General features: G+C 37.8%; 1 protein-coding gene across 2 annotated transcripts in view; it reads left to right on the top strand.

Moving 5' to 3' along the window:
* The window catches only part of LOC149844330 (vacuolar protein sorting-associated protein 52 A-like), a 203750-nt gene that overhangs the window by 92284 nt on the left and 97882 nt on the right, over positions 1-13584 (top strand). For both annotated transcript variants that reach the window (XM_090000506.1, XM_090000507.1), the window contains exon 11: positions 12046-12137. In XM_090000506.1, coding sequence (XP_089856632.1) covers positions 12046-12137 — 92 coding nt within the window. The remainder of the gene's footprint in view (positions 1-12045; positions 12138-13584) is intronic.

The following is a 13584-nucleotide window of genomic DNA, read 5'->3' on the forward strand; positions in this document are numbered from 1 at the left end:
GGTACACACAATGTATAAACGTAGAAACAGCCGAGATCCTTTCGGGGGTTCATTATGCCATGTATTTTATCTTAAAACAGATTCACAACCTTCACCTTTTTCTCTTATCTTGGTTAATAAATGTCTTAACTATGTAACTTCGGCAGTAGCAGACGTCATGGATCGGTACTCAACTTTTGTACTGGAATGCGCAACAACACGTTTCTTTCGGCTACTCCATGCTATTAAGTTTTCATCAACATACACACAATACCCAGAAACTGACTTTCTATCGTCTGGATCTCCTGCCCAATCTGCATATGCATATACTTCTAGTTGTCTATGTTCTCCTTTTGCTTTTGATTGATGATAAACAAGTCCATCTCCAAGAGTACCCTTCAAGTACCGAAGAATTCTTTTAACTGCATTCATGTGTTCTGTACGTGGATCGTGCATGAACTGAGAGACTTGATTCACTGCATACACAATATCCGACCTCGTAAAAGTAAGATATTGAAGCATTCCAACTAAGCGACGATAATACTTCGGATCCTCATAGATCTCCCCATCCTGAGCACTGAATTTATGGTTTAACATGCTAGGAGTATTCAATGGCTTGCAATTCTTCATTCCTGACTTCTCCAAAAGATCCAGAGCATACTTGTGTTGGGTCAACAAGAGGCTAGTATTTTGTCGATCCACTTCAACCCCCAAGAAATATCGTAGGACACCCAGGTCCTTCATCTTGAACATCTGACTCAATAGGATCTTTGTGGTCTCTATATGCTTACAAGAACTTCCTGTAATAATAATGTCATATACATATATGAGAAGTAAGCTACTGACCTGGTGTTCTCGAAAAATGAACAATGAATGATCAGGTTGAGAACGGACGAATCCATATCGTTGTACTTCAATGGAGAAACTGTCAAACCATGAACAAGATGCTTGTTTTAGCCCATAAATAGCTCATCGCAACCTACAAACATGTGTCTCAGGATTATTTTCTGCATAACCAAGGGACTGTTCCATGTAAACTTCCTCCTTTAGATCACCATATAAGAATGCATTTTTAACATCAAGTTGACTTAGAGACCATCCACGCTGAACCGCTAAGGATAACACAAGTCAAATGGTTTCTATTTTTACAACTGGACTAAAGGTCTCGTCATAGTCTTCTTCATATGCTTGTGTGAAGCCTTTAGCGACTAGTCTTGCCTTATATCTTTCAATGGATCCGTCAGGTTTGTACTTGATTTTATATACACACTTAGACCCTACAACATTCTTATCCGGAGGTCTAGGAACTATTTCCCAGGTCCTACATTCATGCAAGGCTCTCAGTTCTTCATTCATAGCATCTGCCCATTTTGATGACAAGGAGGCTTGGGAGAAATCGATGGGTTCTTCCTGTTTTTCAACATGTGCAACAAATAACTGCATTTTTGTGGACAAGTTCTCGTAGCTTACCCATCTTTCAATAGGGTGTCTGATCCTTTCTGAACGTCTGACCTGCTCAGTTATGTGGGGTGTATCTCTTCTCCTGGCATATACTGCCCCTTTAAATCTTCTGTCATCTGAACAAGCTGTACCAGATGTCAGGGTTTCTTCTGCGATGGGAGACACAATAGATTCCTGAGCAACTGTCAACACGTTCCCACTAGGTTCTGCATTGGTTTCCATGGGCTCACACTCATCTATCACTGTATGACATGGAGCAGAGTTATCCATCTCTAGCTGATCAAATAATTCATTTGCTAGCCACGGCTGATAGCTTTCTTCTTCCTTGGTAACCCTTGCTTCTTTGTTCAAGTCCTGAACATTGCTCTCATCAAAGACAATGTTTTGTGAGATTTTAATGCGTCGAGTGTCTGGATCATAGCATCGATATCCTTTATATTCATCATCATACCCAACAAACCCGCATCTATAAGCTTTATCCTGAAATTTGTTACATTGGGAACTGTCAATGTGAACATAGCATACATATCCAAACACTTGTGGTTGACTGTATTGAGGCTGGGTACCAATCAACACGAAATAGGGAGTCAAATTATTCAACAATCTCATCGGTAAGCGATTTATTACATAAACCGCAGAGTGGAAAGCTTCTGTCCAAAGACTTAAAGGAATATGGGTGTCTTGTAACATACTTAGGGCACTTTCAACAATATGACGATGTTTTCTTTCCGCAACCCTATTTTGTTGTGGTGTGTGTGGGCAAGATATTCTACGCCTTATCCCATTATTTTGAAGAAATTCAGTAAATTCCTTTGATAGATACTCTCCTCCTCTGTCACACTGAAAATGTTGAATACTTGTCGAGAATTGATTGACAACAAGAGCATGAAATAAACGAAAGAATTTGAATACCTCAGATTTGTATTTTATAAAATAAATCCAAGTATATCTGGAATAACTATCAATGAATGTGACATAGTAATGACTACCAGATAAAGAGGGTTCTGGAGCAGGTCCCCAAACATCAGAATGAACAAGTTCAAAAGGAAAAGAAGCTCTTTCATTTATTTAATTAAAGGGAAGTACATGACTTGACTTTGAAATGAGACCGCTCGACACAAGTTTCTCAAGAAAAGAGTTATTATAATGACCTAAACGACGATGCCAAATATTTGGCTTATTATACGAGGACAAACTCAAACAATCCTTAGATGAATCCAATTTGAATGACTGATCAATGGACGATTTTGATCCAGCTCTACAAACAGGTGAAGAAGTTTCTTTGAGGATATACATGTTTCCCTTTTGCTCTCCCTCAACGAGCGTCTTCTTCGTGAGTGGATCCTTGACACAGACAGAAGGAGTAAATTCGACGCAAGAGTGAATGCCATCAACTAGTTTAGAAACGGAAATGATATTTTTGACAATATTAGGAGAATGAAAAACATTGGACAATTTTAGGGAACCATCGGAAAGAGGAATATTCACATTTCCAGTGTAAGTTATTGGATGGAGAGCTCCATCTCCAGTTTTAATACTTGTATTTCCATGATAATGGGTAGGTTTCAAAATCTTACCAATATCGCCTGTCACGTGGGCTGCAGCTCAAGAATCAATGTACCAAGTTCCCTGATCACCCTGTTTGAAATTCAATCCTGACAAAGCTGATATTAAAAGGCTCTTGACATTGTCTTCATCCCTTTGATTTCCTCCAGCTTTTCCCTTGCTTGGCGACCCTGTAACATTCATTTTCCCTTTGTTTTGCGGGTTGTGCCAACAATTTGCCTTGATATGTCCCTTTTTGTTGCACAAATAGCATGTTGGAACATTTTTGAAATTGTGATTTCCCGAAAAACCACCTGACGGTGTGCTAGGCATGAGCAACAATCCACGCCCCCCTTGATTATTTCTTATCTGTCCATGTCCTCCTCGAAAGTAGCCACGTCCTCTCTCTGAATATGTCCCTGTAAACAATACTTCTTGGCTTCCTGAATTGTTGCCTACATCTTCTCCTTTAATGGAAATTTCATATTATAGCAATTTTGCCCGAAGATCCTCAAAGTTAGGAAGTGAAGGAAGGCACAAAAGAGATGTTACCAACATATGATAATCTGATCCAAGCCCGTTTAGCGCTTGTTGAACTTTATCCTTATCAGAAATCACACAGCCCACCATAGCCAATTGATCTGTGATGATCTTCACCTTGTTCATATACTTTGTAACAGTCATGTTCTCTTTCTTTAGGAGTTGAAACTCCCTCTTCAAATGCATAATTCTTGCTTTTGAAATTTGTGAATAGGTCTTCGCAAGTTGTTCCCACAACTCCATCGCTGAGCACTCATCTGGAATACCTACAAGAACCTCTTGTGAAAGAGTAGTGGTAATGTAGGCTACAACAGCTTGATCTCGTTTTCTCCAAGTAGTAAATTCAAAATTTCGAATCAACCTGTTAGAAGCCTCTCCTTTATCATCCATAACTTCCTGCACGATAAATTCTGGTGGTGCCAAAATCGTTCCATCTAGGTGTCCATAGAGATCGAGACTCTTAATAAAAGGCAATATCTGCCTCTTCCAGGTCAGATAGTTGGTGTTATTCAGTTTGTCGGAGATAAGTTGACCTAGAAAACTAGATGGCAGGGTAGGAGAATCCATGAAAATAGAACTGAGACAAGAAAAATATATATAGCAAACCGAACGTATCTGACTGCTGCCAAACACTCAAAGAATAACGTTAGATCTGAAATAAATTCAGATCAAACTGAGTCAAGGATAAAAGAGGAGTCTGGAAGAAAGAACTGGTTAACATCAGATCTGAAATAAATTCAGATCAGACCATGACAGGTGTAGAAAAGAGAAAACTAGGAGGAACATCAGATCTGATCTTGGTTTCAGATCTGAACAAAACAGATGCAACAATCAAAAGACAATATTGGAATTTAAATCAACTGATGGCAGTTTTCAGATTTGATATCAGATCTGATATCAAAATACACGTCTGGATAGATTCAGACCTCAGATATCCTTTGGGTCTGATAGTCTGATCCAAATCAAACATGATACAAGAAGAAAAAAAAGAAAAAGGGCAGCAGTCACGCAAGGTCTGATCTAGCGATCAGATCTGGGATCAGATCTGTACCTATCAGATGATTCAGAAATTTATATAGAGTTTGAAGAAAGGAAACTAAAAAAAGAAGACCAGTGAAGAAATAGAAGGGTGAAAAGAGGACGGAGACAGAAAGGAAGGCAGAAAGAAGATCCTGGAAGAAGCGACCCACCTGAGAAGTCGATCTCACTGGACACGCCCTTTTTTTTTTGGAATCGATTCACTGTGCAGAAGCCTGCTCTGCTACCATGTAAGAATGGCCCACCTGAGAAGTCGATCTACGCAGAAAGTAAGGGTGAGGAATGAGAGAGAGAGTTGCGGCAGCAAAGGGGGACTTCTTCTCATTAGAAGTTGTGCCCTGTTTCATGTATATATATATATATATATATATATATATATATATATATATATATATATAAAACAGTAACTGAGTTGGATTAAGTATTTTGGATCCATACCCAGACACAAAGTAAAACTACATGTTACATTAGAAAACCCGACCCACATTAGAAAACCCGACCCAATTATGATACATTCTTAATAAAAATAAGTTATTTGAATTACATCATGTCTTTGTGAAAATATTGAGTTGGAGTTTCTTTTGAGAAACCAACACCCTCCTTTCATCGTAGCGTACTTGTAGACATGCACGACATGTTAGTACTACGATGATTGGATGATAGGTTTGTGTAACCTCGAAACGTGCGAATGGCACATTGTGAAAATAATTTACCTAAGTGATGTTTTGCCTTCATAGGCAAGATGCTCGTGTTAGGACCAGAGCATGGCAAATGTAAACTAAAATGATTACATTGTTTCTTTCACAACACATTAAAACTGGGGTTTCTTTTTTAGAAAACCATACCCCTCTCATCGTAGTCGTACTTTTAGATATGTACAATATGTTTGTACTACGATGAGTAGGGTGAGAGGTCTATGGTAACCTCGCAACGTGCAAAGACACAATGATGAAATGAAAATCACATAAATGGTGATGATTCACCTTCATAGCCAAGATGCTCAAGTGGGTTTGAAAGACCAAATCATGTAGAATGGGTCTTCAGTTAAATAACACCTGATGCACCCATTTGACCTGTTGTTTTCTATCAAGAGAGAGGATGGGTTGTTACAAAAACTCTGATGGACAGGTTGTTCACAACCACTCCTCGAGCAAATGACTTGACATCCTCAGTTATCGAAGTTAGGGGACGAGACTACAAAAAATTATCTTAGGTGATAAATCTCTTGGACTTCTGCAAAAGTGGGATGCATCATTTGAACGAGTGGCCTTTAGGGAATTCTCTCTCGGTCATTGGTCGTTCCCTTGAGAGCGGACTCAGCTAGCTAACCGGAGTATCTAAATTTGTTTCTACGTTTTGTGCTTTGTGCATACTCGCAGACCAGCTAATATCGAAACAAAGTTATCTTGCTCACATTACTTATTGAATTTTGCATCATGTATTAGTGAACTGCGTAGTGTGTTAGTTAATTGCTTATCTTAATTAGTTGTTTATTACTGTTGTTAAATTATTGCTTATTACTTGTTAAAACTGTTGATCATATATGAATGAATGCATTGCTTAATTTTGCTCTATATTGTTTTACTTGTACACCTACCAATTTTTCATGAAATTGATGTATTTTATGGGTACATGTGATGATTAGGTTTACGAGACGGGTCATGGTGCGATTGCAAGATGGCTTCAAGATCCCACTGTTTCTGATGACGTTCCATGTTTATAATACATTTTGAAGTTTTGCATTTTTTATAAGGGTTTCCTCAGGAAATCTCATTTTTATATAAACTTGTTATTTCTTTTTAATGCATATGGTTTTCTGAATACTTTGCAAGGATTCAATTTAGTGTGAAATGGAGGTTTTTACGCTAACGCGCTTAAGGTTCTCGACTTGTCTCTTTTCTTTTTGAAAAATCGTTTTCGCTTGCTAAAACAAAAACTCTAAAAAATAAAAGATTTTCTAGCCTCTTTCAAATATTTTGAAAGGTTTACAAGTTTGAAATTTTGGGGCGTTATAGGTATTGCAGGTTAACAACCAGCATGACATATTCCAACCCCAAACTTGCTAAGATCTGTCAAATATGATCATCTTCTGAGACAGGCCTACCAATAAGCTACAACTTATCAACGATGTGAATATGTAACGACCCCAAATTATACCCTTTGAAAATGCGGAATATATATTTTTTTTCAATCAATGCGAAAACCTTCCCAGAGATTTGGGGTCCTCATAGTTCCAATTTCCATTGGATAACCCAAACACCACAAACGAACTTGCAACCATCATCAATAAGAACTAAAACAATTTCTTTATTTATGAATAAGAGTAAATTTCAGAGACAAGGTTTTATTCGTCTGAAAATAAAGCAACAACTGAAAAAGACTAGAAGAAGTGAAACAAAAGAAAGAGCCACTTTGTCCCCTGCTGAAGTTGTCAAGCCCAAGTATGACTCTCATCCATTCCCAGTAGCTAGTCCAACCTCACTGTTCACCATATCCTGTGAAAAACCAACAAAGTAGGGTGTCAGGACCGAAATTCTGAGCACTACTTCTAAAGAAACCAGGTGAGACAAAGAACATGGATAAGATTTCATGTAATGATTTGAGTGAGTGCAGATATAAGATTTGAAGAATCTAATTAATCATTCATGCAACCAGTTACATATGCTAAGCAGAAAGAAACAGTAAGGCATGAGCATAGATAAAAACTAAGTAATAAGATCTTTCAGCATGCTTCTTAGGAAGTAAATAACATACACCCACCATTCTATCATGATTTATAGAACAATTCAATTATGCATGATCTAGTGCATAGCAGAAAAATGCCTGATTATGTGCAATGCATGATTCTTTTTTTGTTATCTTTCATTTAAGTTCCATCTTTCCATATGCATGCCCTATTAAATGCATACAACTTTAAGTTCCTCTTTTTAATTATCGTTGTCCGCGGATACACCAAACGGGTACAATCCCCGAGGTCAAGTAGGTTCTCAGAGTAGCTTAACACACAATTTGTATTTTATTACTGGTTTCAACTTAACCCTCGACCGAATCACCTTCGGAACATTAGACCTCCACATCTAATGTCGGGGACACAAGGGACACCCCACGCCTACATGTGCCACTTCCTTGGTATCATAAACAACAGTTGTGTCAAACACACCACTCCCGGGTAAAGTGGCGGACTCTCCCTAAAACCGTGCCCAGGAGAAAGAACCTCAATATCGAGTTCAGGGGACAAAATTACAGCACACAGAGTTTTTGTATCCTCACAGTCTCCCCAAGACCGAATCTCTAAGATTCTCATACTCCAGATGAGATATCTCAGAACGTATATTACACTGTTCTTATTCATTATATTTTTATTTAAGTCAATTCTTTAAGTTTGCAACACCATATGCAAAAGTAAAGTGAAAACCCGCATCCTCCCTTGTGGAGACCCTTACGGGACTCCAACCCGTATAAACAACTAGAACAGTGTAGTAATGTGTCAAACCATCTTATGTGGTTTAAGTGATGCAGTTCAAAATATATATGAAAGAAACCCAACTCACAGCTCTCCAGGTCGATGATGGTCCATTAAGGCCATCGATGCACCACATAACAAAACCAAGTAGTGTTTTATTTATAACACTAGGCCAAAATGCCAAAAGCATGTGTACTCATGCAAACATAACCCAACCATATGCATGTAATTACTCAATCATATGTATTTTCACTATGTGTGGTAACTACATCATATACGTGTATTAACCAATGCACATTTCCTTTGAGTGTGTGAGAGTACATGTAAAGTTGCATATATCCATAAAGCATACATGCTCAAGAAGAAACCTCAATAACTGAGACATGCACACATTCCAGATTTCACAACTAGTATTATGAAATGCAAAACAACATTTGCACAATTACCGGGCAGAAGTGTAAGCCTTGACATATGCTAGGGAAGATAGTCGGGCTTACCAATCCCGAACCCCCATCCTTCTGGCTAAACTTTCCAGCATAGCCCCAAAGTCTGGGATTCTTGACATACACATAGGTATAGGTAGGTTCCAAAATTTTTCCTTTGTTCATATTGAAATTTTGAGCATACACAAAATCCATTAAATCTGGGCCAGTTTCGGGACCAGCACAACTGATTCATATTAGTCAACATGTAACCATATACTCCACTGCATATATGTGGCCAAAAGTATGAGTCTGAATAACCGTTTGCATGAGTGGACCAGAAACAGGATTTCTTTTTATACTCAGCATACGATATACTTTCAGTTTTGTTTAGTGAGTTCGACACTTCCCGCTTCAAGCATTAAGGCATCTCTAACAGTTCTGTACATATTTTTTTTTGCTATCACAATTCAACATGTGCTAACCCACAATTTGAAACACACAAAAATTCTGAGTATTAAAATTTAGAACATGCGATACTTTTAGGCATGAGAATATACTCAGGTCATGAAGAAAACTCTGAACATTCAAAAGTTAGCATGGACAATGATCAGAACATGTCATAGTTTGTAACGTTAACATGATAGTACCTAACCTACTCAGACATCTGTTAAGCAGATTAGAATTGAGATTCCAAAAACGCAAATTCGTTGATGCCAACATTTTCAGATTTAGACTCTCATTCTAATACACAAGTTCAGTTATATATCATGCAGCCTTTCATAAGTCTGGGTGTTATGATTTCAAATCAGAGTATTCAGCAGCAAGCATAACAGTATATTATCAGACTTATTAAAACATGAAGGAGTGAAATTCAGTAACCTAACACATCAATGTACTGGGCTAGTATAAAGATTTCCATAAAACCAACAATTCATTAATCACCCTTATTATAACATAACCAAATTACGCAGGTTGTTCTACCTCCTAAAGACATGAAATTTTTAATCCCATAGCATAAAAAGATCTGTCAAAAAAAAAAAACTTCATAACGATTTATATTGTGCGATGCACATAATGCACATTGTGTAACCTGCCTAAATCAGGTTATACATGACTCTTCATATGCACATTCAAAATAAAGAAACCCCATGCCCTAAGTTGTATACCTAAACAGAATTCAAAACAACATAGATTCGAGTTATCAGTTCCAAAATCGAAAACCCCCAAATCTAACAGATTTGGGGTTTCCAGGTTAGGGATAGGCAAGAGAACCCCAAATTTTATTTTATTTTGATCATGGCAGCCGAATCCCCCAAATTCGATTGATTTGGGGTTTCTGTCAACCCTCATAACCTCCTCCCATTCCTTTATTCATGACAACCGAAACCACCAAATCAAAGATTTGGGGTTTTCCGATGTGGGATTCACCAAAATCCCCAACTATCACAACCTAAGCACCTTCAATAACCCTAAAAAAAACATAGCATCCTACCAACCACTGAAATCCCATCCCTATCCTTCTTTCAGAGTTCCGAAATCCCCAAACTCTAAGGGTTAGGGATTTTCGACAGCATGAACCCCGACCCTATGCACCAAAATTTATTTATTTATTTCTTATGAATGCTATTAATTATTTATTTAATTAAAAATTAATATTATAAGTATAATTTAACACCCCATTGTGGGTTATTTATGGATTCTTTTATGGATCCGATAACGGTAACGGATCCGAGGCCCAAATTGCATATTTTGTAATATAAACAAAATTTATTAGCGAAAATTTTTGGTTTTTACAGAATAAGACCCATGTAGTTTGTCCCATAGATCTTTGGCTGACAGCCCATCATCAGGACCAATGAGAATCTTCTACGAAAGGGTAGATAACAAATACATAACCAACATTTTATCTTGCTTTATCTAGCAGCGACAGGCTGGATTAGGAGTAGAGACTGTACTACCACTCTCTCCTTCCCCTTTCGTCTCTTTAATGAATTCAGACGGGATAGGATCAATATCATCTAGGTGTCATTAAATCCAAGCCTTTGATGAAAGGAGTGTTTTGATGTTTCCACATTAAGAAATTGGAAGATGGCGTTTTTTTTTTGGAACGAGTTGAGAAGGAAAAGAAGAATTAACATGCAAAGAAGAATACATGTTTGTTGCCATATAAGTTACAACTCTACAAGGGAGATCTGATCAGATTCACGAACAGGCTAGTTCCAAACAGGCTTTTTTTTTTTGCATGCTGTGGACTTCTATAACGTGATCAATGTGTTCACGTTGACAATGTTGTGCTGAAAAATAAAACACACCATCCAAAGATATAATCTGATCAGATTAAGAAAATAAATGTATTCATTTTTATTTGATAACAGGTTTATCAGATTCAGAGCTGATCAGTACCTTCGTCAGATCTGATGGGGAGAACAAGAATAACAGAGAAGTTGGGTTTATGGCACCAATAAAGGAATCAGCTGAAAGGAAAGGATAAGGTATGACCCTACCTGGGTTCAGATCTGATCAAAACAACTATAGATCTATATATAGATGAAACAGATCTATCGACCCATCAGTAAAATATGAAGGAAAACGAGAGGGATTTTAGAGAATAAGATTGAGAAGATAAAAGAAAGCTGATGAGAAGGAGAAAACAAGAAGACGTGAGGAAGAAGAAAGAAAGCAAGAGGAAGGGAGGCTTGAATATATATGAGACTTACCTGAGACGATGCCCTGATACCATGAAAATCCGGTGCCAATCCTAAATCAAGATGTGTGTGTGTGAGAGAGAGAGAGAAGGGAGACAAGGAGAGTGCAGCCCAGAGTTACCGGAAGCGCCTAGGCAAAAGGGGAAGCGCGCTTCGGAAGCGCGAAACGTCGCGCTTCCGAAGCGTGAGGGGAAGCGTCCCCCTTTTTTGGGAAGCGCGCTTCCCTTTTATGGGAAGCGCGTCCCCCTTTTATGGGAAACGCGCTTCCCATAAATGGGAAGCGCGCTTCCCCCACGCTTCCCCCACGCTTCCCCCTCGCTTCCCCCTCGCTTCCCCATTTTTTTCATTTTTTTCGCTTCCCCTCGCTTCCGGTTCGCTTCCTAGGTCGCTTCCGGTTCGCTTCCTAGGTCGTTTCCGAGACGGTTCGGAATTTTCTTCTAAGTGGTCCCACGCTTCCCCGCTTCCTAAATTTTTTAAAGTGCCTCGCTTCCCGCTCCCGCTTCCCGTATCGCTTCCCGCTCCCGCTTCCTCGACTGGTAACTCTGGTGCAGCCAATCCCACGTTATGTTGTGGGTTTACTATTCTCATTAACCTGTATATTTAGATTACATTAGAGTTAGACAAAAGGTGAGTCTACCCTTACAAAGAATACATAATGACATTAAAAGAATAAATACAACAATGGTCCAATATGTCCTTGGAGTGCACGACTAATGAGCTCATTCTTTACACTTCTTTGTGTGTGCATATATTTTGGTTTCACTTGCAGTTTAGAACACTTTATAAGCCCTGGGATCTATGCCACAGTTTAGTTCAAATTGTGAGAGAAGAAAGAATTTCAAATGTTATAAAAATGAATAACTTTCTAATCAACATTGCTTTGCTGCAGGCATTTGAGTTCATTGTTCAGAAGCTTTATGCCTTGAGGAAGCCAAAAACTAATATTCAGATTCTTCAACAGAGTGTTCTGCTCAAGTACAAGTAGGTTAATCTGAATTCTCTCTCTCTCACACACACATATGCAGCACTTTTTGCTTTTCCTTTTCTGTAGAGTTCCCCCACCCTTAAATGGAATGTTAACCATATAGAACCTTTAGCACACGTTCAATCTCTGATATTGGTTTCTAATCTCTAAAGTTATTCGAAGTACTAATTTTGTCTACCACTTTAGATTCTCTCCATTTTTGAGATTAGGACTGGATCGTGCTGGCTTAAGGCATGGGGTTGGAGTTGAATTATTTCTGTTCAGTTCAACTGTTCATGTGGCAAGCTTTTTTACTTGACATCATACCTAAAATGCAATAAAGGAAGTGTACATTTGCCTTCTGTTTGCATGGTATTGCATGTTAAAAACCAGTCACCATTTGTATGTCTAGATGTGCAGAACTTTGTAGTGGTGATAGACACATTGTGTCCATGGTATTGCATGAAAACCACTAACCTTTTGTATCCATAGCATGTGCAGAATGGGAAGGCACATGTTTGCAGTTTATGGAATGGTTTCACTTCAATAAAGTGTACATTTGCACATAGTCACCATTCTGGTTCTTGGCAATTTCTCAGCTTGGTTTTTCTTGGATTTTTTTTTCCAAAAGTGTCTTTTCTTGGAAAAATCTAGGAAAAATCTTGGATGTTTTAAAAAATTGAAAGAAGGAAAACTTAAAAAAGATATGGAGGAATACCAGCAGTATTTTCCTTATGAAAATATTAAAAAACGGATAGACCGCTTTTAAAAATAAAAGAAACAAAAAATCAGAAAATATATTCTCCGAACAAATAAAATAAGAAAACTTAAAATATCATGATATTATCGCAATAGTATCACAATATTTATGTTTACAACGATATTTTCAAAATATTGTTTTATTTTGAAGTTTTCATTCGCTACTTCGAAAAACCTGATAATATCATCATATTCCAAAATGTTTGCCATATTGGTGACTATGTATTTGCCTCCTGTTTCCATGGTATTGCATATTGAAAACCAGTAACCTTTTGTATGTTTGGACATGTGCAGAACTTTCTAATGACCGATACATTGTTTCCATGATATTGCTGTTGAAAACCACTAACCTTTTTGCATGCATAGCAAATACAGAACTTTGTTGTGGTGATAGATTCTTTGTTTATTGGAATGGAACATGTACTATTGGGGTTATATGGTCTAGTTTCACTTCAATAAAGAATAAACTTTGTCTCCTGAATACTATTGATGTGTTCTGAAAATCTGATTGTTATCATTACCATGTTGCAGGATATTCTGACTCCAATTCCTTGTGCAAGAACTACCACTGTGTTGCATGTGGAAACTCTTTTTATTTTTTTCCTTCAAAATTTCAATCTACTTAAATATTCTAGTATTGAAGTTGCTCAAAGCCATAGAGTTTGTCATGTTGCTGTGGGTAATTATGTTCCTTTCTACGAAATA

The sequence above is a fragment of the Nuphar pumila genome, chromosome 3, assembly GCF_984573655.1.
Source record: "Nuphar pumila chromosome 3, dmNupPumi1.hap1.1, whole genome shotgun sequence".
In the NCBI taxonomy this organism is placed as follows: Eukaryota; Viridiplantae; Streptophyta; class Magnoliopsida; order Nymphaeales; family Nymphaeaceae; genus Nuphar; species Nuphar pumila.